This window comes from Populus nigra, chromosome 18, assembly GCF_951802175.1.
Source record: "Populus nigra chromosome 18, ddPopNigr1.1, whole genome shotgun sequence".
NCBI lineage: Eukaryota > Viridiplantae > Streptophyta > Magnoliopsida > Malpighiales > Salicaceae > Populus > Populus nigra.
This window is the reverse complement of record NC_084869.1, coordinates 13,115,786-13,142,087: the sequence shown is the minus strand read 5'-3', so window position 1 is coordinate 13,142,087 and position 26,302 is coordinate 13,115,786. Positions and strand designations below refer to the sequence as shown.

The 26,302-nt window shown below is 32.8% G+C and overlaps 2 protein-coding genes across 2 annotated transcripts; both read right to left on the bottom strand.

Annotated features, from left to right (window-relative positions):
• Positions 1-6,342: 6,342 nt before the first annotated feature.
• Positions 6,343-8,374, bottom strand: LOC133678975 (PTI1-like tyrosine-protein kinase At3g15890). Its single transcript, XM_062101512.1, has 4 exons — positions 7,848-8,374; positions 7,600-7,747; positions 7,245-7,507; positions 6,343-7,103 (listed from the first exon to the last, which is right to left on the bottom strand). Exons 1-4 carry the CDS (start codon positions 7,904-7,906, stop codon positions 6,542-6,544), a joined length of 1,032 nt encoding a protein of 343 aa, XP_061957496.1. The 5' UTR covers positions 7,907-8,374; the 3' UTR covers positions 6,343-6,541.
• Positions 8,375-13,316: 4,942 nt separating this feature from the next.
• On the bottom strand, positions 13,317-14,779 carry LOC133678447 (transcription factor bHLH120-like). The gene is made up of 3 exons (XM_062100739.1): positions 14,338-14,779; positions 13,745-14,086; positions 13,317-13,630 (listed from the first exon to the last, which is right to left on the bottom strand). Exons 1-3 carry the CDS (start codon positions 14,653-14,655, stop codon positions 13,544-13,546), a joined length of 747 nt encoding a protein of 248 aa, XP_061956723.1. The 5' UTR covers positions 14,656-14,779; the 3' UTR covers positions 13,317-13,543.
• Positions 14,780-26,302: the final 11,523 nt, after the last annotated feature.

Genomic DNA, 26,302 nt, shown 5'->3' with positions numbered 1-26,302 from the left:
CTTTTTTTTTAACTATTAGTTTTTTTAGAAACTATAAATATAAATAAATATTTATGTTAATCTTCACATGAAGTAAAAATGAAAACAAGAAAAATGATGGTACATATAGTAATTAGTGTAGTTGGATTCACAATGATGAGGTTGGAAAAAAATATCAAGAGAAAAATTATTGGTGTTTTTCATGGGTTGATAAAACTGAACTTGAGGACTTGATGGGCCCTCTAACACCTATAAAAAAAACACTTCAATGCTTAAGTTGGTATAGTATTTATATAGGTAACGAAGAGAGTGAGTTGTATTTGTGTGTAGAGAGAGAATAAATAATATTCTCTAGACTTAAATGTTCTTTAAATTTTGTTCAAGTCTTGTATTAGATTTGTATTGTGTTAGACTTGTGTTGAGTCTTGTGTTGTCTAGAATCATGAAGTCTAAAGAGATGAGCTCTGGTGTTGGCCTACTTTTATATGTTCCTAGAGAGATGAACTTATATAGAGTTTCTTAAGATAAATATTTTAAAAAATATCTAAGATATTTATGGAGATGTGCACATTATATAAAACATAATGGAGGCCAAATTGGACTCGACCCAGTAATTAATATTATTGTGTAGTTTTTTCTTGTATCATCAAAGCCTTTCAATTCTTGCAAACAAATGTGTTTGGAAGACTTGACTTAGTAAGATTGGGGGAGTAAACGCTTCTAATGGGTAATGTTATTTTTAGTGTATCATCAGAGTACTCCAAGTCCCGATGACACTTGTTGTGTGTACAAGCTGCCATAAAAACTATTTGTGGGTGTCACCGTGGTGTTACTATGTATAGTCGTTGGCGTAGCCTTGGCATGACCACTGTCATGTCGTTGGTGCAACCGTAGACAAAGTTGTTGGCATATTGTTACCGTTTCGTGAACCATGAAAAAAGCTTTTGAGAAACATGAGTGAATTGATTTTTTTGTTCATTTTCCACAAACAACGACAATGATGAGGCCGAAAAAAAATCCTCGGGAGAAAGATTAGGGACACTTTTCATGAGCTGATAAAATTAGACCTGAAAGACTTGACGGACCCGCCAACGTTTGCAAGAAAAAAACTTTGATGCTTAAGTCAGTATAGTGTGTGCACATGTTGTATTTATGTGTAGAGAGAATAAATGATATTCTCTAGACTTAAATGTTCTTTTTTCCTTATTTAAGAGTCTTATATTAGACTTATATTGTATTAGACTTGTGTTGTCTAAAGACATCAGTAGTGGAAAGATGAGCTTTGACGTTGGCTCTTTTTTTTTTTTTAGAGAGATGAACTTATATAGATTTTTACAAGATAAATATATGAAAAAATATCTAAAATATTTATAAATATCTTATAAATATCTAAGTTATAAATATATAATATAAATATTTAAAATATTTATAAAAATATATATGGTATAAAACACAATCTAGACTTGATTGTACTCACCCCGTAGGCAGGTTTTTCATTTATCATCACACACACCTTGAAGATAGATTGGTTATTTCTTGGTAAAAATCAATGGAATCAATCTCATCATTAAAGAAAGAAAGAAGAAGGAATCAATTAATAGAATGCAATTTGAGTCCTTACAAATGTTCTTATGAATATTATTATAACCACTGACAAGTAACATCATTTTCAGTTTAGCACAGAGTCTGGTGTTATGGTAAATCACTGAATCAACATGAATTTGGGGTTTTGAAGTCCTATTAATTTTGCTTCTCGTGATTGTTATTTATTCATCATCATCACGTCTCTCGGCTCTCTCTCTCTCTCTCTCTCTCTCTCTCACACACACACACACACACACACACACACACACACACACTCTTTTGTGTGCATACAGCTAGCTAGCTATGTGTGTTATAAGGCTGCAACAATGAAATGGACCATACCATCATACCTACAATACAAGTCCTAACTAGCTAGCCCTCCTTTTTTATATTTTGGCGAGCAAACAAACAAAAAGAACCATGCCCCAAGCTCATACATCGTTTAAATCTTCACAAACCGTTAGCCATATGAAACACAGAATGACAAGTAAATGGCATCTGAGAAACCTCTCTATACCTAGCTAGCTACAACTCTACCTTTTTTAAAAAACCCTAACCCATTATAGGCCGGCTCATGACTTCCTTTTCACGCACCTCTAGTTAGCTTTCCTAGCTAATTAGTCTACTTTTGTTACTAGTAATCTCTTTTATCTGCTATGTTAAATGTTCCCATCCAAGGGTACACACGCAAATCCTTTCACGGGCATTGCCATTACTAACTTTAAACACTTAAATAGCACTACCAGCTACATGCGTAGAGCCAGCCATGTATGATATATTCAGAGAAGGGAGTACTACTACTACTACATAATATTGTATTGTAGATGTTGCATGCACTAAAGATCTCCTCATTACCAACCACCAAAGATGCTATGCCTTTATTCTTAGAGAAGAATATAAACGTTGTGCCTTCCATGCATCAATTATTGTAGGGGGCGAGGTCCTTGGTAAAGATTATTGGCAACATAGCATAACTAGGTTTGGTCTCTTTTTTGCTAAAAAAACAAAACACCCATTGGGATTTGAGTAAGGTAAAGGCTGTTGCTAGAGTTATTACAGAATTATTTCAAGCCTATTCATCCAAGAAAAAATAAATTATTATCCATGCCTCCATATTTCTTATGAATTTGCACTTCAATGAGCTGTCCAAGTACTGTAGCACTAGTAAATTAGGAAGAACCACTATTATTGTTCTTCCTTTTTTTTTGAACGAGCAAATCCATGACAGAAACTTAGATCCACTTCTTCCAAAAAATTTTAAGAAAATGACCAGAAGAAACTTGAATCCACTGAATACTACGTACGTACTGAGCCTACAGAAATTGACTGATACTCTTGGTTAAAGCCTATATATTGACAGGCATGATTTAGATTTTTGGACTTATTAGTGTTTGTCTTGTTGGTATATTTATTCCTTTTTCTGTGATGAAAAGAAATAATGATTAAATTTTTTGTTTATTTCTTGATTTGGTATCATGCTTTTCAAGAAATGTTCTTTTACTAGTATTTTTAATAAATACTCTTTTGCACAAAAATATTGTTATACTATTTTGTAATATTTTAATAATTTTTTTTTATTGAATGTTTATAAATGAGCAAATTTGAATATATATTAAATTAAATTATTTGATTTTAAAATCAATATAATCATATATAAAATCTCAGTATGCATATATGGTTTGTTTGATTGTATAACATATAAAATTAATTTTAACTATACTAAAATAAAAATTAGGAACATAAAATAAAACTACGTTTTGATATTATATAGTTAGTAGTTATTATGTATGTCTGATAATAATTCTTAGAAATAATAATTACTGAATTACTTCTGAGTATTGAAACGATATTATATATATATATATATATTATTTATAAGTTCCACCTCTTTCTTTCGAAAAGAAGAAAAAAGGTTCTTTAAATTTTATTATAAGATTATTTTAGAATTTTAATTTGAAAAATTTAAGTCATTTTTGATTATACGATGATCAACATAAAAATAAGCAATTAAAATATAAATATGATAGCTGCAGATGACTATCTTGATCATATATATATGTCTAAAGTATAGTAGCAATAAGTATTTGGAGTCCATTATTTTTTATTTGTGAATATATCTTTTTGAATGTCTTAATAACTAAAAAAGTTGAAATAAAATTTATTTGATAATTCATATGATAAATTAAAATAAATATATCAAATATAGAAGTAATTATACCGTAATAAATAATGCAATGTTTTGTTTATAGTTAGATTTTGACTATAAATATTAATTTTCTTTATCTTTTTTTCACAATAAATAATGTTTGACCTCTCATTAACTCACCGGAATGGGAGCTTGAAGGAGATCATGCAGACGAGAGCAGAGCACTTTTTTTCTTAATTTCCTACCAGATACGGGAGAGTCAGCTTGTCCACCATAAATACGGAACTCTCTCTCAACACGTAAACTAATGGAAGACTGGCTTGTCTCTAGAATTGCGAACATAAATTAACATCTACCGGCCAAATAGAAGAGGCTAGGCCACTAGCTAGTTGCATCCAAAATGTCAGAACCCTCTATAAACTCCATGGCTCCATGTTGATGCAAAAAGATGGTGTAATCAAATATCATGGATATAGAAAATCAGAAATCGTGAATCATGGCATTACTTTTTGTCACAATGGTATAATTATTAACAACCCTCTTACTTTTTAAAATTATTTTTTATTTTAAAATATATTAAAATAATTTTTTTTTTAAAAATATTTTTGACATTAGCACGTTAAAAATAATCTTAAAATATAAAAAAATATATTAATTTCAAATAAATAAAAAAATTTAAATTTTTAAATTTTCTTGAAAGCGCTTTCTGACAGCAATATCAAACACCGCCTTACCTTCAACACTCTGTATAATGTTAACAACATTAATTTAAAGTATATGTTGCATTTAGTTAGTGTTAACAGAAGAATAAACATATATAAAAATAGCATATTTTGATAAATGAAGATAAAAATATAAAATAAATATGTGTTAAAAAATAATATATACACATTATATATTGGGATCTTATATAACAATTTAAGCTATTGGGTTGAATTGGTTATTTGAAATGATATCAGAGTGACTAGGTAGTCACGAGTTTGAATTTCATCATCCTCATTTTATTGGATAAAAAATAAATACAAGGTAGTGTGAACCTGTACAAGTTTCCAGCCCAAGAAACTTTCACTTAAGAGGGGTATTAGAAAATAATATAAATTATATCTTGAGCTCTCATCTAACAGTTTAAACTGTTGAGTTGAATTAATTTTTTAACAATATATTTATAAGATAATTTTAAAATTAATTTATGTTAATTTATATTAATCTTGGATCCTATTTTTAAAAATTAATTTTACAAGCTAGTGTGGACTTGTATAGATTTCAAGTCCAAAGAACTTTAACATAATATATATATATATATATATATATATATATATATATATATATATTAGGCTTGTTAAATTCTACAAGACACTCATGTATTTTGGCAACCCTCTCACAACAGGAGCATGCAGTTGTCAAAATCATGGAGCCTGTCATGTAGAATGCACTCACAAAAATTCCTTGGATTGCCTAGAAACCTTGGTTTTTCATCAATTCTAAGCATCAGCATAAATGTCAAAAATTGCCGACTTTCAGGCTTTGATTATTTTGGTCAAAACCATCCATTCTCTAAGATAATCATATCAATTATCAATTAATACATAATAATAAGCATAGTTCAAAAGTCAACACATGATTAAGTGTTGGATGGGTGCATTTAACCATTATTAAGCTTGCGTAACTCAACTGATTTTCATTGAAAATGATATCTTTCTAATCCAAAGAAAAAGAATTAGAGAAATTAATTAAGCCTTGAGAAAGAAGAGAATTCACTTGGAGGATTGGAGGACAAGGACTTGTAATTTATTTACAAGTGTGTGTTTAATATTGTAGTATAGAGTATTTTTTAAAATATTTTTTTACTTGAGAATATATTAAAATAATTTTTATTTTTATTTTTATTTTAAATATTAACACATCAAAACTATAAAAAATACAAAAAGTATTATTAATTTAATATATTTTTAAGCTAAACATATTTTAAAACGCACCCAGGTCCATTTCAAAACACAAAAATAAACTGTTAAGATCTATAGCTCAGCTAGCAATAAATTTGCTCATCTCCATCAATAAATTGACCTTTACTGTCTTTTGGATGATAAAAGAAAACGTGCATGGAGAATCTAGGCCCAGTTTACTAGATATATGTAGCTTCAAATGGACATACACCAGGCTACAAGGCTTGGCCCTCGATGCTTAATAATTGATTGGGCCTAAATAAAATAAACTTTTTTATTGAAGGAGTGTATTAATTTCAAACTTGCAAATTTTAAATTCAATAAACTTTCAGTTGAAGGAGAAGGAGTGTATTAATTTAAAATTAAAAAAAAATTACTTAAAAGTATATATTAAAAAATAATATAAATTATATTATTATTTTTGGTTTATATTGTTCATCAACACTGCAAACATCAACAATTTACTGATAGTGACCGTCTTTTTCTTTGGAGTTTTCTGGGATTGATCCAGATGCTAGCGGCAGGAAGATGAAAGATTCTATAATGCTTTCTATTAAAAGAAACTGATAATTAACTATTGTCTATTGACAATGCCTTCTATGAATATATGTTACTTGAAGAGGAAAAAATTGTTCCCAACAAAATATTGTAAATTAATAAGTAAATAAATTGGAAACAGAAATGTATATATTATAAGGCAAAAGGAATTGGATGATCCTATATTGTGATTCAAACGTTTTATTTACATGACTTGAAAAATAACGAAAACATGAATACTTAAAATTCCGAAATAAAATTAACATTAATTCACGTCATTTCCTATGTTGCCATGTCCTTCTCTCTATGAATTTTTCCATGCCATTAATTATACCCATCATAATCCATGGCATCAGAGTTTTTCTTCTTCATATTCATCTTCATCAACCATGTCTTCCACATCCGACACCTCTTTCGTCCTCCCTAGACCACCATTGAGCCATTCCACCACCTTCATCATGCTAGGCCGATTCTCCGCATTGGTATCGGAGCATCGCATCGCGATCATGATTGCTAGGTTAAGCTGTGCTCGGTCATATCTTCCCTTCAACCTAGGGTCGGCAATATGATCGAAGGCACCCTTTTGAACATATGGTGTTGCCCATTGAACAATGTCACGCTTAACCCCTCCCGGGAGCTTCTCTAATGGTTTTTTAGCACTAATGATCTCTAAGAGTAAAATTCCAAAGCTATAAACATCACAACTCTCCGAAACTTTCCCCCACATCGCATATTCAGGAGCCAAATATCCTAGAGTTCCCTTTACCCTGGTGGTCAAGTGACTAACCCCTTCTGGTATCAGCTTTGCAAAACCAAAATCTGCTACTTTTGGTTGAAATTCAACATCTAGAAGAACATTACTTGCCTTTATATCCCTATGTATTATATGAGGATTGGCCTCATGGTGCAAGTACCTAATTTTCAAAGAGTAACAGCATAATTTCATAAACAATTAATTTCACGACAACACCTTATGATTAGATAAAACACACACACAGACACACATGTACACTCAGCTCAGTAGATTAAAACAATATGTAGATTAATTTACTTACGCTATTCCCTCGGCTGATCCTATTATTATGTTCATCCTCCGGTTCCAATCTAGTAAGCAATCCTCAGCGACTTGGCCATGCAGATGGGCTATCAAGCTATGATTAGGCATGTAATCATAGACTATTAACCTTTCGTTTCCTCCTGCATAAAACCCCCTCAAACCTAACAAGTTCTTGTGCCTCACCCTACCAAGCATCTCAACTTCCACCGCGAATTCAATCTCTGCCTTTGAGCTCATAGCCTTCAGTCGTTTAACTGCTATCTGAAAGAGTAAATTGAAGAGACTAGATTATATAGTTTGTTGTGCCTATATATCGAAAATCAAAGGAAAAAAAAGATGGACAAGATTATTGCCTCAGTTCCAGTACTTGTTTGACCCCAGTATACGCTTCCAAATCCACCTTCTCCAATCTTGTTATCATCATGAAAGTTGTTTGTGGCATGAAGAATCTCCTTGAGAGTGTAGATTTCCCATGGATATTCCCTGCTACTATTTTTTTTACTATGTGCAATGAAAACGAGGGAAAAATTAGTGCTAATCAATCATTTAATCTCTACAACCTTAAATTATGAGAGTATAGAACGTTTTCTACGTAGCATACCTGATCTTCGGTTCTTCTTCGACTTCTCGGTAGACACAGCAAAAACATTTCAAGATCATTTTAGAGCTAATTATTGGAATAAATAAAAGGTGATCGAGCAAGAACAAGCATAAATAATAATGAGGGGCTCAAAGCACTAGAGGTGGTGTCTAGGGGTGAAGACAAAACGCAGCCTTGGAAGACAAGTATACTTGCTGGTGATTACTGGTATAATGGTGTGGAAACAAGATAGAGTTTGTCCTGAAGAGGCTTACAAGCTGCTTGTATTATATTGCTTGTTAGTTTCTATATACATCTACTTGTCCCTCTGGAAATGTAACATTATTATTAATTAATTAATACTTAAAGCATTAATTTATATCTTAATATAGTTTACAATTATACAGCTAGTGTAGGAGTGACAATATTATTTTGTGCTATTGAAAGTGACATGATGATCATTTTTTATGGTTTTTGAGCACCTGCCAATCAACATGGACCTTCCAGTTGATTGACCATCTTTTTGTAATTGCTTCATGAAGCTATTTTACAGTAAATTAACCATACAAAAGAATTGAAAATTCTTGTTTGAAAATCAAAGGGTTAAGTTAAGAGGTCATACATCAGAGATAATTGCTAGCTAGCAGCCTGTTTCCAACTCTTTCAGACTGGAATAATTCCTGAACATGTCATTGAAGTGATAATTGGGGTATGAAAAGGCATCAACCAATTTCGGTTTGACTTTTATATACTGTCCATATTAAAAAATGAGATAGAAAACTTAGTGTTCTAAAGATCTCAAATTTTTAGATCCAAAAGAAAAAAAGAATCCATGAAAATCTTATTTTGGGAATCAGACATTTTTAACTCTATAGGTGTATTCTTAAATTTACTTTTTTTTAATTCTTCCATTGATGTTAGATATTCTTGGTGGCCTTCCATTGTCATATTCTGGCACCATTCCTATGAAAAACTTTCAAGCAGTCCATTTCAAATTATTTCTAGGCTTTGCATATATGAGCTGAATAGGTACGCATTGACAGTGTTTACGATGTCCTAATTTTGCCCATAATCAATGATTTCTAGGCTTTGCATACAAACCCTTTAACCGATCTCCAGGCCCGGAGCCCGTAATATTGACAAACTTTCAAGCAGTCCGTTTCAAATTATCAATTCCCTTGCCTTTATAAACATTATTATGGTATACCAATGTACTATTTTAGAAACTACAATTTGCATACATACATGTATATGTGTATACATTTTGATTGATTGGTTTATACAATCTCTTTCTTTAATCCCTTTATTTAAATAAAAAGATATTTATACGTACGATTAGATACATAAGATAATAAATAAAATAATAGTAACTAGGAAGGGACCATTGTAGATGCTATAATACTATAATACGAATTATATGAATATAATTCGTGTAACGATATTTAAATTGAGAAATTAATAAATGAATTTGGTGCGAAGACCTTCTCAAGGATGATTATTTGGGCTAGAACTTCAATGAAATATTCATATTCCTTGGGAAAAAAAATGTGACCATACTTTTCTATACTATCACTTGCCGTACGTCTCCTTCCAAATATATATAATTATATGAATGCAAGTGGGAATATGAAATGAATTCCCGATGATTTAACTAACTGAAAATGTTTACAACACTTGATTAATAAAGGATGTCATGCACCTTTTCTTAATTCATCTACAAATAGATTAAGCAAAGACATACACCAAGAGACATAGATAACAATATTAATGGAGGGAAAAAAAAGGATTGATATATATGACTTATGACCAATTCAAAGTATGCCAAAATTAATCTAATTTCGAAAGCATCTACTAGATGTAGCAATAAAACAAAACGGGCACTTGAGGGTCTAGCTGCTGTGGTCAATCGTGTGACTTGTTCCGTCCCCGTCCCGGGTTCGATCCTCTATGTGCACGCCTGTCACCCCCGCAGTGCCTTACCTGCTCCTGGACTTGCAGGATGTCCAGTGGGCCGTGGGGAATAGTCGTGGTGCGCGCAAGCTGGCCCGGACACCCCATATAAATAAAAAAAATAAAAATAAAAAATAAAATAAAACAAAACGGACCCAACAGTATAGCATACATCATAGCATGTCATGCTCAAATTACAATTCCATCACAGCTCCCACACGGTAGCTTTGATTTAATTAATTCCTTAATTTGTCGAGGCTTACCTCATCTCCAAGCTTAATGTAATTACTTTTTGAATAGTAATTAAAGAATATAAATATAGATGTTTACATAATGCATATGGCCGCAAGGCGGAACAATTTTTTTTTAAAAAAATATATTTAGTTGTTGCTAGGGTGTTTTAAAAAAGAAAAAAAAAAGTGATTCAGGTTATAGATATGTATGAGTTGAATAAGTTGATTTTATTTCAATTTTAAAAAAATGACAGTAGATGAATAAGATTTAAAATGAAAAGTGATTAGAATAATTCAATTTTTTTTTCAAAACGAGACAAATAATATATCTCAATTTACAACCCATTAAATACGAAAGAACAAAATGTGATAAAAAATGACATAAAAATTTGGTCCTATTTAACCCCAGTTAGCATTAAAAACTTGTAATCCTAGAAATCATGGTCAAGCCAACCTTAAATATCATATTAAACCCGAAAAGTAAATCATAAGATTGAAATAACCCAATAAAAACATAAAAAAATTGTAAAGTTTTTTTTCTTAAAAAAACTATGCTAACTTTTCAAACTCATGACTAGAGTCATTAGACCTGAAACATCCTATTTAAAAAAAACTATTAAGTCCAATTCCTAATCAATCAAATATTGAAGAATAAAATTGAAATAAATAATTTCAATTATGCAAAAGGATTATAAAAAATAGCAATTGATAGAATGAGGATCAAAATTAAAATATAAAATAAATTTATATTTGATTGAAGGATGAAACTGAAAAGAAAAATCAATTTAGCAAAAGGATAAAAAATAAATCATAAGAATGAGGATCAAAATTGACATAAAAAATAAAAACAAAATTTTGGTTGAATGGTGAAATTCAATCCAATAATAACTTTTTAAAAAAAGCTAAGAAAAAAATCAAAATCAAAATGATGAGGACCAAATTGAAAAATATGATACCATCAATTTGGATTGAAGGATAAAATCAAAACCTAATAAATTTTTTTATAAAAGGATGAAGAAAAAAATAAAAATCAAAAGAATAAGAACTAAATTGAAAAATATAATATATGATAAATTAGGATTGAAGGGTAAAATTGAAAACAAATAAACTTTTACAAAAAAAGCCAATAATAAAAATTATAAATTAAAAGAATAAGGATTGAAATTGAAATACCAACAATGAAAATAGCCAAACTATAATTTTCAATGGAGAAGAGAGAAAAAAAGATTCACTAATGACAAACTAGACCACTAACATCGACATGTGTTACTCTACAGAAAAGAGAACACGATGACGTTTCTAGTAACAAACATGGGAGACTGCGCCCAAAGTGCAAGAGCACCTCTTGGTGTTGTATATATGCTTGTACTCTCTCTCTCTCTCTCTCTCTCTCTATATATATATATATATATATATATATATATATATATATATATATAGAGAGAGAGAGAGAGAGAGAGAGAGAGAGAGAGAGAGAGAGAGAGAGAGAGAGAGAGAGAGAGAGAGAGAGAGAGAGAGAGAGAGAGAGAGAGAGTACAATGAAAACATGTTTAAAACAATGAGTTTTTTTTTTCAAGGTAAATTATTAGAAACATGTTTGAAATAAAAAATTACTAATTTAATATTTTCTATATATTTATGATATATTTATATTAAAATCTTTGGAAATCATCTATAAAAATTAATTATATATTTGTTTTCTAGTTTTTATCCAAATGCATTTTGAAAAATACTTTCAAACAAAATCTTATTAAAGGAATGATATAGTTACTATTTTTATGTAATAATTATCATTTTCAATGTAGTACTATCATTGAATTATCAAAAGAAAGTCAATCAACTTCTCATCATGAAGGTAAAAAGCTAATAAAATGTTTATATGCGTTTGAAATCCAAAACATGAACAAATCCAATCACATCTCTGGATTAGGCTTGTACTACACTAGCAACACACATATAACTTTCCATGACAATCAACAACAATTATTTGGTCAATCACACCTACGAAATGACTCATGAATCATGTAAATTGCTTTCAAAACTTCTGACAGCGTAGTGGTAATCAATGTTTCTCAAAAAGAATTATAAAAAGCATCGATTTGATATTTTTTTATACACGATATCCAAACCAAGCAATGTATACTTCCTTATAAACAATAGAATTAGTAAATTTGCATATCATCAGTAGCTTCTGCTAGGTGAACCCTAGTACCTTAATTATGTTGATATTTCTACATCAGTGAGGTGTCAAGAAGACTGAAGCTTACTCCTGTATGGTTGCAGCAACAAACCTGGTCCTTATCATATATGTGAAATTTAAGCATCTCTCAGAAGAGAAAAATCATGAAACCCTATGAAGAGAATGAATCACGGGAGACCTAATTAAGTTCAGTAAATTCGGGTTTACTATCATTGAATTGCAAGATTAGCCACTGGATGTTATATGATGCTTATTGATATTGAGATAACTGAGCAAGAACGCAAGTTAGGAAGCTATCTACTACAGAGGGGAAGAAGTAGCTAAGTAATTTAACAGAACACTTCACGCTGGACAAGCTAGTAATTATCACCATGGTATTGTGACTTCTGGATAATAGTAAAGTACTTTGCATCTCGTTCTAAAGACGTACCAAAACAAGTGAAGGCGCATGGAAAAAAAAGATGATAGTAAAAGCTCTTAATTCAAAAGGTTGAAATGCACACACAGGCATGCATGAGACTATAAAGGCAACCATTATTCCCATATATACGAACAATATATAGCTACATTAATATAAATCCAATTTTATTCCATACCAAACAATAAGGTGATTTGGTTTCAAATCATATATATATTGTCAAGATTTCAAGTTGTGTATGCACATATACATTAAGGAGACGGAGATTAACATGTAAAGAGATCTGCCTTTTGTTTTGGATAGTATTGAATGAACACCAAGAAGGCAAAAAAACAAACAAGGTGGAAGGAAAACATGCACAGATTTTGCACAGATCACTGCAAAGCTGGGCCAGAAACTAAACAAACACTATCTGAAAAAAGCTACTAATCAGGGAAGAAAAACAAGATGAATCAAAACAAGCAGCTTCCTATATGTAAATACAAAGGGAACACTCTAGATGTCATCTAAATTTTGTCAAGGAATTCATCTTGTTGAGGAAAGATATGTATTCCTTAAGACCAAACTTAACCTTTTTATTTCCATGCTCAGTAATTTATACGAGTGTACCTCGCTTGTCATTAAGATCAGCTCTTGATGTTTTATGTTACTGATCTTACCAATTCCACTTGAAATCTCTTACACACATATTTTGCAAAGAGTTCATGTAATTGAAACAATAGATTACACACTTCGTACCCATAAGAATTAAACCTGCAGAAAGTTGAACCAAATAGTTGCAGGCTTGCAGCAAGCCAACATATGTAAGCACAACAAATTTAAATCTAGGGTTATGAGGCCATTAAGGAACAAAACAATAAAAAAGATATGAGCCGTTTCAAGACACGCATGCAGTGCAATTAATGGTGTCAATCACTCAGAAATTAACATATCTTGACAATGAGATCACATCATTTAGTTTTCTTTGCAGCCCATCTGAATCAATGCAATTCCGATTGGTAGCCTGCAAAAGAAATTCACAAATATGAAGGCCAAATGGTGTTGGATTATCAGTGAAGTTGAAGCAAATTTCACTCAACTAAACTTAGAAAGAAATGAACTTTGGCAATGGCAATACCTGACACTGGATAGTGGTATAATGCCTTTCATCTTTTTGTGTAGAAACATAGCTAACAGCATCAAATCCCTCTTCAAGCAATGCTTCTAGCACTCTTGATAGAAGAAACCCTTCCTCTCCACAGCCTCCACTCACAACAATCTCCACTCCACCCAAATAAGGGCGAACCTTAACAAAGTCCAGCAAATTACGGCCTGGAACTTCAGTCCCTTGTTCAAAAGTACTTGAGTTGGAGAGTTTCTTGAATTTATCTCTCTTGGCACTTAATTCTCGGATGTTACTGCTTAGATGCTTTATATACTTCGCAGCCTCATTCATGTGATCAGAGATTGAGCGCTTTCCCTGCAAGATTTCCCAATATGATCAGAAACCCTAAAATCATGTGTAGATCAAGAGCATCAACCTCAAGGAAAAGAATATGACGTAGCCATTAACACAACATGTAAAAGTATGGTAATTAGGTTAGCCATTTCTCACAAATATTTGTTTTCATTTTTTTTTATTTCCCTGCCATAATTGTGTAAACCGAGTGAAGTTATACGCTACTGTATAATGAAGGAAGAAATCAAGTAAAGCAAAAAAAGTTTCTTGACCTTGATTGATTCAAGAGGGAGTAGGTTCCGAAGTGAAGCATGAAGAGTGGATATATGTTGCCTCCTTTGCCGTTCGATTTCCTTCCGAGCAATCTTCTTCTCATCACGAATAATTTTTCCACTATGATCATTAGCTTTTGAAGTTGCTAATATTTTATGTTTCTGAATTTCATCCACTGAGATGGTTTGGTTGCTAATTCCATGAAGTGAATCTTGGCCATAGATGAGATCGTGAAAATCTTTACCAATATCTTCTTGGTAGGGATTAGAGAAGATTTGGGGCCAAAATTCATCACTATTTTGTTGGAATGGAAACATTGAACACAGGCTTTTAAGCTGTATATATCTTGCAGCAATAATTAATAGACTTAAAGAAATGGATACGGTTGTTGCTAGAACTGGTTCGTGATCATTAGTCTAGCCAATATAACAAGATTTCCCTCTGAAAAAAAAAAAAAAAAAACCAACTTGCAGTCAAGATGCTGAGAAAACGTGGCCAAATTAAAGCTTTGTATGTGGGGCGCTTTCACTTTGGTGCTGAAGAGATGGCAACCACACATGGCATTCACATTTTGGGGGGCCGCCATGTCGGTTTTATAATTTGGCTTAATCCATAAAGATTGAGGAATGAAGTGAAAATTAAAAGGGAAAGGTAAAATATCAAGGAAGTTTGGTAAAAAAGAATAGTGATTATTCCTCTTTTTGTTTGTGTAGACAGAATCTCCCTTTATCCAGAGAAGAAGAAATTTTTTTTAATTATTGCATAAGAGACAAGTCCTTGTTAATATATAATTTACCAAGACTTTGAACATTTTGGTGAGTTGGATTGAAAATGACTCCATGGAGTGTTAAATCAGAGTCCAAATATAAATTTTGAACTCAATCTATTCCTTTTTTTTGGCACTAAAAGTAACTTGATCATCAATGGTCAGTGTAAAAAAAACAAAATAGTAGAAACTAAAGGAAGCTCAATGCCAAAAGAAAATTTTACTTACCTTATTTTATTTTATGAAAATAAAATAAATTATGTGACATTAATAGCGCTATAAGCACATATATTGGTACTCCACATATAATAAAAGAGAAATCTTGTATTATTAATAAAAGATTAGACCATTAAAACAAGATTTTTGAAATAAAAATTAGCCAGTGAAATGATGTCATGTGATAATAGTTAACTAATGGAATGGCCTTTTATAAATAAAAGGCAGAACTCTTATAAAAAAGAATCTTCCAAGCGTAGAAACACGGCAGAAAAGCTCATAAGCTTGCAAGTTCTCTTCATATATGCTTGAAGGCTTCTTAAGTAATGTAATATTTTGTTGGATCATGGTACGATGGTTGAGTTGGTAAAAAAAAGGTTGAGTAAAAAAATAGGTATCCGATAACCTTTTCAAAACTATGATTTTAAAATCTCAGTACACTTAAAACCCTGGTTTTAATAAAGCTGAAATTTAATACTTTGTCAAAACCATAATTTTAGATGCAAAACATCATTTGAAAACACAATCCCAAACAAAGTCCAGTGCCCTTTACATCTTTGTCTACAACACTTTGAGGACTAATCAATTTGTTCTTTGAAGTAATTTTAAAATCCCATAATGCCTTGATTTGTATTTGCTAAGAACTAAGTGTTGACACATCAATTTCAAAGAAATAATGATAATTTTATTTCATTTTTTTTCTTATAATGAATACTTAATAATCCGCTGGTTATATTAATAAAATTGTTATTTGTCAATTTTGAATTTGTTTATTTCATATATATTGATTTGAGAATAGATGGCAAGCAATGTTTTCTTGGTCCTAAATTTAATAATAGTTACATGATTGTCATAATTTAATTTTAAATTTCTAAAATAATAATAATAAAATAAATAATAAAATAATTTGAGAATTTGATCAAGACAACACAAATTGAAAGTTTGAGGAAATTAAAAACGATGAAAAGATAAAGTTGGAAGTCAATTTGGCCAAAAATTAAAAAAATTGATAAGTTTAAAGACTAAGTGAATAGGAGCTAATACTATAAGGAGGTTAATTGATTTTACTAGGGGTAATTTTGTAAGAATTAAAAGTTTTAAGAGTTAATTAAAGATTGAATTGATTAAATTTGAAACCAATGACTATTTTGTAAATGACATTGAAACCTAGGAGTCCAATTACATTGATCCAAGGACGAAATTTTAAAAAAAAATATTTTCAAAGATAAGAGCTTGATTGCAAGACATCGGAATTCCAGGAAGCAAATTAAAGATAGCCATTTCAATCAAAGAAAACAGTGTCGTTTCTAAGTCAATGGTGCATCCCCTTCTTCCTCATCCTAAGGAAGATCAGTTCAGCAAAAAAAAAAAAGCACCAAATCTGATCCAAATTGTGGATCAGATTTATTTCCTACCAAACCTACTAGTTGCCTCAGTTTATCTCGCCTACATAGTGCTTCTCTATCAAAAGGATGGGTCATCACCAACAGTCTTGTAATGGCAGAACTTTTGGTGCCTTGTTTTCCTTAAACACATATAAACGAGCCGTGCTTATCCTCTCTGTTTGACTCCTTCATTGTTGATGCATCTTCATCACACCATTGAGTCTTTTCTCTCTTTCCAGTACCTTTGCTCAGTCCACGTTAGATCTAGACCTCTTTGTTAATCTCTCCTGTTACTCTTTTCTACAATAGTCCACCTCTCAACTGTTTATTGTACCTTCAGCACCCTGTTAGCACCATATGGTTTTGCGTCCAAGGCAGAACAGGTATACTCACTTAAGTTTGATTTCTACCACTCTGTTGTCTTCAACATCATGGGTAAGATCTGCTCTTAATCTTGAACCTCTTAGTTTTAAGGAAGCTTATCAACTTATGTGTTAGTATAATGCAATGCAATTTGAAATTGCTTCTTTACATGCAAATGTTACTTGATCATTGGTTACTTTTTATCCTACTATGAATGTGGTTAGTTGTTAGTGAATGTATTAAATAAAGTGATGAGCTGATGATGGTATTGACCATTAAAAGACTTGCTTGGTTGCGTGAGGGTTCACTCGGCAAGAAGGAATTAATTACTTAGAAACATTCAGTCATGAGTTAAATGGACTACTATTCGGTTAGCATTCACTATTGTCGTATCTAAAGGTTGGTAGATTCAACAACTTGATGTTCATAATGCATTTCTCAATGGGTCACTTAGAGAGGTGGTTTATATGGAACAACCCATGAGTTTTGTACACCCTACTATGCCTACTTATGTATATCGCCTTCAAAAATATCTTTATGGCTTGAAACAAGCCCCATGGGCTTGGTACACACAACTAAGAGACTTTCTTCTTTCTATTGGTTTTAAGGATTCCAAAGTTGATACCTTCTTGTTTATTTTTTTTTATAGGTTGTGATATTTGTTATCTTCCTATCTATATTAATGAAATTTTACTCACTGGTAGTAACTCTACTTTGGTTCAACGTTTCGTTACTTTACTAAGTTCAGAATTTAAACTTCGTGATTTGGGTAGTACTCATTATTTTTTAGGAATTGAAGTAACTCCTACTGGTATAGGTCTCAAGCCTAGTCAACATAAATATGTCATCGATATCCTTTACCATGCTGGTATGCCATCGTGTGAACTTGTTGATACTACAGCCTTTGCTTCTAAGCTTGGATTACAGTCTAGTGAGTAGTTTTCGAATCCCACTCGCCTTCACCAAATTGTTAGTGCTCTCCAATATCTTATCTTTACTATGCCAGATATATGTTATCTGTGAACAAGGTCTGTCAATTTATACATGCTTCTATTTAAGGTCATTGGGTTGCTGTTAAACGCATATTACAATATCTAAAAGGCACAGCTTCTTTTGACTTGCACATTACCCATGCTTCTTTGTTATCTCTTCATATTTTTACTGATACTGATTGGGTTGGTAATATTGATGATCGTAAGTCTACCGAGGCTTACATTGTCTTTTTTTGGCATCACTACTATTTCTTAGAAATCTAGCAAGTAACGAACTGTTGCTTGCTCCTACATTGAAGTTAAGTATAAGGTTTTAGTTGATAGCATTGCTGAAGTTCTTTGGTTCGCTATTTTTTATCAGATTTATGTATCTCCTAGTTTTGTCACTACTACTTTGAGTAACAACTTAAATGCTACTTATTAGTCTACTAATCTGATTTTTTATGTTCATATCAATCATGCTGAGTTTAATTATCATTTTGTTTGGGATAGAATAGCAAAAAAAATAATTCAAATTTACTCCATATTCTATAATAACCACCTTAAGCTTAAGAAGGTGTATTATGTAATATGTTATTTTATAAAAAATATTATAATTACCTTATATATGGTTGACTTTTGTTACTTTTTGTTCTTTCCGCTTAGCCAGATTTTTATTAGCTATATCAATTGATTAATAAAATTCCAGTGTTTACAAACAAAAAAAAAAAACTTCATGATTTATGTATTTTTGCAGCTGGTTTCTACGAGGAATCCATTTAAAAGCGGGAACATCACATGATTTTTCTAAGTTTTCGATCGGGTCCATGTATATTGTCTTAGAAAAGAAGGGCCAGATATCTAGGGCATATATATCACAAAGACTTTATATATTACAAAAGCATTTCTTTGCTGATGCTTCAGTTTTGGTGTGTAAGATTTGGGTACATTTCCACCATACCAACAGCATCAAGATTGAGATCTCGGGAGTGATATAAATCTTATATTTTATGGCTGGTCCATGGCTCTGGACAAGGCTATCTATAAAGATCAAGATTAGCCTAGCTGTTAGGTATCTTTGCTCTTCCCTCGAATGCATTAATTTATGTCTGGTGGTAGAACCAGCGATGGAAACGATTTCACATCAATACAATTGGACCCACTTTTTTTTTTATCCTTTTTTGAAAAGCCAATGAGATGAAACTTGAAAGTGTTGGATTCTAATTTTCTTTTATTCAATTATTGTACGGTTTGCCATAGCTAGCACATTCCTCAAGCCAAGTTCTTATTCCTTTCTTCCTAGGAATCCTTCTCAAATAAGTTTGCAGTGTGCTTGTCTCCGCAACATCTTTTATGCTTAATTTTCAACTGGTAATTAAGACGAGGGATTTTTATTTTAAGGTTCCTAAATTCAAGTTCCAAAATAAGCGATGTGGATATTTAGGGATGAGGGAGATTATCTTGGAAAGATTACTCCCATTATACAGACTAAAATCTGTCGGACGTCTTCGTGATCTATAAAGAAAATTCCATATTCTTCTCAATTAATCATGATGTTATTAAGAAAATAAAAATAAAATATAAGTAATACCTAACCAATCAAACAAGATCACGTAACAAAAGGCATCATGTATATTATAACTCTTTTGATCCACCAACATTCTACCATAAATTATAATAGCGAGTGGCTTATGTAGTATTTGATTATTATCTCCAGATAATAAAGATTTAAGGGACATGTTATCCTATGTCTCTTGTTTTTAAAAAATAAAAATTTATTCTAAAACTATTTTGAAAATATATTAATTTATTTTATAAATTTGTTTTTCAATGCCTATCTCATCCAACACACACACACACACATAGTATGCATGAATGTATGTATGTATGTATGTATGTATGTCAATTCCCTTATTTTTTAACACCAATAAAAAAATGGTCACCTTTTCTTCTTCAATCAGCAATTGTTACCTTTGGAACTTAGAATCTTGCAACAAGAGTATACATATAGTTTATCATAGAAAAGAAAAAAGAGTATACGTATAGTCGGTACAAATTAGGTGATAAGCAAGTTCATGCACTGCTTTTAGGAGCTCTTTTCTTTAATTTTGTTTTGCAAGTTTATGCGCTGCTTTTAGAAGCTCTTTTCTTTAGTTTAGTTTTATTAAAATTGCTTTAAGGAGCTATTGATGTACTGAAGCTTTCTCTTCCAAACAGCATTCTCCACTTAATTTCCCATCTTCGGAGAAGGTGAGATATCATATATTTATTTTGATAAGGCAGATTAAAAAAGAAAAGAAAAGCACCAAGCAGCCAAAAGTGGCAACAAGAATCATATAGCTAAGCAGAAAGAATTTTAAGAAATTAAACCTTGTTAGTTGTCGCACGTCGGAAAACACCCGCGCGCGGCGTCGGCCCGTCCTGGCGATGGCGGTTTTCTCGCTCTGTTAATTGGAATTGATTTTGTTGGGAGTCGCCACCTAGTATTTAATTGAGGGTTACTAGGAAACCCGGGTTGACTGGTCTTGTCAGAGATTCGCGGGTAAGGGACTGATTGTGGTTAGGGAAGATATTAACACCCCTAACACACCCTACCTGCGGTAAGCTGCTTCGTGGCTTTGATGTGTTAAAGAAGTTTTAAAAATTTTATCTTTTCATAGGATTTTAGAAATACAACTTCCGTACAAGTTTGTACCTCTACACCGTGATCCAATCAAAATATTAAATCCTTCTTTATTCTTTTGTCGTCTTCTTATAAAAAGATCCCTGAAATAAATACAAACATGCATTTTTTTTTTTTTATTATTATTTTTTTTTTTATAATTCAATAACATAAATAAAAAATACAAAAAACAAACACATATTTTTTATTATATTATATTTTTTCTTCTTTTTCTTTTTCTTTTTCCTTTTTTTTTTGCCTTTTCTTTTTTTTTCTTTTTCTCTTCTTTTTTACATCCACAATACAAATTACAAAATTCAAAAATTACATCAAAATTACATAAAATAATTTCAAATTTACAAAATAGTCCTCAAAACTCCAGAAATTGCAAGGGAACCACTGAAACTGCAGGAATTCGAACACTGGCGGCGCGTGGTCTCACGCGCCGCCGGGAAACACAGAAACGGGCAGATCTGGTTCAGCTTCTTCTTCCCTTCATTCCTCGCCGGCGTTGGTAGCCACTACAACCTGCAACACAAAGCAAAACGCAACAACAAGCAGATTTTATTTTGTTCTATTTTTTAGAACTGTTCTCGGGTTCTTCCCGTTTTTTCAAATCTGTTTCACTCCTGTTCTCTCCCTTCTTGGTCCGTTTGATTTCTGGTGAGTCCGATTGAAGGAGATGGAGATCTGGCGAGGGTTGCAGGAGGCTAGTCTGTGGCCGATTGGTTATGGGATCGCCTTCTCCTTCACCTCCGTTCGGCGAGCTGGCCTTGGGTTCTGGATGCTGAAATGACCGAAGGGAGGGGGGCGGCAGCTCTCCTCTGGTGCTCTTCTGGCCAAGGGAATGAAGGTGAAGGTCGGCGCTGCTGCTACCACCGCTGGGGGGAGGAGCTGCTGCGGGTGTGGAGATCGGCTCGCGGATGGTGGGTAAAGGGGATTAGGGAAGAAGAGGAGCGATTTGGAGGGGTCCGGCTCTCGGCTGGTCCGGCTCTCGGCTGGTCCGACCGTTGCTGCTTGGTGAGGGAGATGATGAGCGGCGGAGAGGGAGAAGAACAGGACCTGCGGCTGGAAAAGAAGAAGGAAATGGGGAAACGGTGTGGAGGAGTGGTGCAGTGGCTGAGAGCTGCCGGGTTGAAGGAAGAAAAGAACCCAAATCCAGGGGGAAAGAAGAGGAAAATGTCGGCCCTGTCTTGGTAGAGGAAATGGAGAGGCAGCCCGCAAAAATGGGTTGAGCGGCAGGTTTCTCCCCAAAGAAAATCAAAGCCGGGTGGGGGTGGCGGCTTTAGAGAAAAAGATGGGTTTAGGGTTAGGTTTTTTGTATTTTTTTATTGTCAAAATTACCCCCACTTTTGTTCTGAGTTGTAGGCTGCTATTTATAGGCAGAGTATTTTTTCGGGCTTCAAAATTGGTCCCTCAAGTTTTGTGTTTGGCCCCTGATTTTAATCAATTACTTGGTAAAAATTAAATTGGGTCTTTGATTTTTCAATTTAGTCCAAATTAGGCTCCCAAACTTAATTTTCACCAATTAAGCCCTCCAATTAATTTTGACCCGCTTAAAGTATAATTAAGTCCTTGCACTTAATTAACTCCTTCAATTGGACCCGAATTAATTCTTGAACATAATTAAAATTCAATTTGGCCCATGATTAAATCAAATTGGCCCATTAAAAATTTAATTATGTCATTAGGCTTAATTTTTATGCAAATTCGTCCAATACTTATTTAATTTGACCTTTGAATTTGCATTTTTCTATTTTTGGGCATAACAGCGTACAATTGGGCCTTGAAATTCTTCCGAAAATTGCAGCTTGATTTTCGCCTATTTTTGCAGCCTTTATTTTATTTTTTTGATTTTGATTTTTTGATTTTTTTTTGATTTTTTTGGAAAAAAGAGAATTTTGGGGAATCACCCTAAATTGGGTGATGACATTAGTAATTAATAATTTACTTGATTGAGGGAAGGTCACAAACTTACATACATTATTCTCATCCGAGAGGAAATAAATAGCCATGGATTTAAAGTACTCAAGGGTCATTACTTTCATAACACTTATTTATACTAATCCTAAGATAATTTCAGAAATACAATGATAATCACAATATCATCGATGCATTGAATTTAAAAGACTTATATCACATGGATTCTTGACCATATAAACTTAAGAAATCCCATTTCTGCATCTTATTCTAGATTTTCAGAATTACTTTCCATTTACTCCCTCCTTGACATGAAAGGAGAAAGTAAACCCAAAGTTGGGTTTCAGAGATATAGAAGATTCCAAGTGAAACAGTAGGAATATTACAAAAAAGAATTTAATGAAATCTGAGTAGTTTCTATGTGTTTGCTTGTTATCTCAAGTTGAAACTTGCTGCCTGGGACAGAAGGACATCCTTTTATTGCCCAAAGCAAATACCATACAATAAAAGTTAAGGTATAAGAAGTGTTTAGAGGCTTAACAATATTACCTATCCTCTCTATTTATATAAAGATTTGGGTATAATATTTTCGTACCCTCGCGGCGGAGCGCGGCAATCCTCGATTGATTTCAAGGTTTTTTATTTTTTTTGTTTTTGAATAAAGGAGTCGCCACCTAGTATTTTGATCACTAGGAACCCTAACTGGTCTTTTAGAGATTCTAAGGCAAGGGACTAGTTGCGTAAAGGGAAGGTATTAGCATCCCTAGTACGCCCTACCTAAGGTAACCTGCTTGGTGTTTGGTTTGCTTTATAATTATTATGGTGTTGGTGTTTTCTAATCCCATCAGTTTTTCTAGGTTTGATTCAAACTAAATTTATTAAGATAGAAATCCAAGGATATTCTATGTGCTTTAAAAGCTCATTTTTCCCTTAGTATATCAAGAGTTTGCGACCTGTAAATCGCAAGGAGAAAGGAAAAAAATTAGAAATTTAGGGCGCTTTAAAAGCTTATTTTTGCTTTGGTGTTTTATACTCTCACGGCTCATAAACCGAGTAAAAAATTAAAATTTCCTCGATTATAATCAAGGCATCTTTCAAGGATGCGTGATGACTTATTATCCCTAGAAAATTATTTTGGATATTTACCACTTAGGGTTTCTTTATCCAAATATTAACAGTGAATAATAACAAGTTATTCCCATTAATATTTTGGATATTCATCCCTTTGAGATTTCTTTATCTAAACATTAACGGTGAATAATAGATAAATTCTCCCCAAAATAAGATTTTTTTTATTTTTTTGGAATATTGGCCAATACCCTTTGGGATTTCTTTATCCAAACATTAACGGTGAATAATAGATAAATTCTCCCAAAATAAGATTTTTTTTATTTTTTTGGAATATTGGCCAATACCCTTTGGAGTTTTACAAACATGTTGTAAAATCCAGAAATGCAAGAAAATAATTTTTGTTGTGTTTAAGAAATCCATGCGAAAACACATTTTCAAAACTTCCAATATTTTTTATATAAAAAATAGCTTTCAAAACACGTTAGGGTATTGGCCGTATGCAACACACAAGAAAACATTTTTTTAATACATATGTATATTTGTCACATTGCGTCGAAAACCGGGTATTCTAAATACGAGATAGATATTTTTTTTTACAATATAAAAAAATTCAAACCTTAAAATAAATATGCCAGAAAATCACAAATCTCTTTCTCTTTCTTTTTTTTGAAAGAAGAAAAAAAAAGAAAACAACATGTCCGGCTGGACACAAAAAAAAGGGCGCAATCTTCTCAAAAAACAAGGCAAAATGCATGCAAAGAGACCACGTTACTGTTCAAGTGAATTAAAATTCACTTGAACAGTGCAAACACAAAGGAAAAAAATGCACGGTGCGGGAGGTGAAGAGAACAGACCTGTGAATGAAAGGACAACGACAATGTTTGAAGGCTTGCTGGCTAGTCGATCAGTGATGCCGTCTGCTTCAGCTCTTTCCCCATATTCTCTGTTGGCATTCTTCTTCTGAGTTTTACCTTTGCAATCTTCGTTCCTCTCTCTCTCTCTCTCTCTCTACTAGTTTTCTACACTTTCTTCTTCCCTGTTCTGCAGATTTTATATGCAAAAAATGAAAGCAAAGACTGAAAGGCATTCCCTACTGGTTTATGGTTTCTCTCCTCTTTTTTGTTTTTCCTGTGCTTTCTCCCTTTTTTATCCTCCTCTGTCCCCTTTTCTGTGTTTTCTTTCTCTCCCTCTCTGGTAACTGAGATGGATGAAGACAACGATACTGTAGCTTCTGCGCACAGCTGGTGGTCACTACTTCTAGGGACAGTGAAAATGATGGCCACGCCGGTTGATGAACTCTGTTCCTTTTCTTTCTTTCTGTTGATGCTTTCTGTAGAGATGATGAGGGAGACGGCGATGAAAACGTGCTATGCTGGTTGAGTTCACGCCCCTTCCTTTGTGTTTTTCTGCTTTTGACAGTGGCGTTCTGCCTTTTTTTTTTCTTTCGTTCCTCTCTCTTTTTTTCTCTTTTTTTTTCTCCTCTTTCCTCTCCTCTTTCTCTCTCTTTTTTTTGTCCTCCCCCCAGGTCATTAGAGAGGCTTATAACCTAAAACGCAGCTCTATTTAGGAAACAAATATTATATTAACTATAGGGTGTAATCTCGGGTGAGCAAAAATAGAAAACCAAAATATTTTGATTCTGATTTTGTGATCATATCTGATTTCTTTCCAGTTTTTTTAGAGGATGATGTGGCTCATTTCCTTCCTTCCATAGCTGGGACCATGAAGCCAGTCGCTCTCTTTGAATGGGCAATAAAAACGTGGTTGCAGCTCTAAAAATTAGGCGTGATGATAAAGGAAAACAACAGGAATTTGCAGAGAAAAAAGGAAAGAACTCAGCCAGGAAGGTTCGTGCAGGAAATAAATCAGACGGGGGAGGGGTTGTTCTCAAAATGACAATCGTAAAAATGAGAGCAAAACATGATCAGCTCCTCTATTTTCCTTTTCTGATCGAATCTCTGTTCTTCAATTTCTTCATCCGACAAAATTTTTTTCTAATTTTATCTTCAATCAACTTCCTTAGTTTAACATCTTTTCCATTTGGTCCTTGGTAAAAAAAAAAGATTCAAATTGGCCTGCAATTGGTCTTTAAACTTTTAGCATCTTGCAATTGTGTCCCTGCAAACTTGGGCAAAAATCCTTCTTGCGGCAGGAATCCCTGCTTTCACACTAGATATTCAAATGAGAATATCTTGAGCTTCTGATATCAAAATCAAGTGATTTGAAAGCTCAAATTCATCTATATGTCATGGACTACAACTTTTATGAGGGATTCAAAGTGAGATAAATTCATTTTGAATAACAGAATTGCAATCAAACTCGGCTGGAAACCTTCTCATGGCAGGATTCTATGTTTTCATACTAGATTTCAAACAGGAATATCTTGAGCTTTTGATATCAAAATCAAGCAATTCAAAAGCTCAAATTCATCTACGTGTCCTGGACTACAACTTTGATGAAGGATTCAAAATGAGATAAAATCATTTTACATAACAGAATCCGACAGGAATCTGGTTAGTCAAAAAGGTTTTCTTGATCTGACAATGCCGAGCATCCAAATCTGACTGAGAGTCTACACTAAGAACAGTGATCCCTAGGACCCAATAAAGA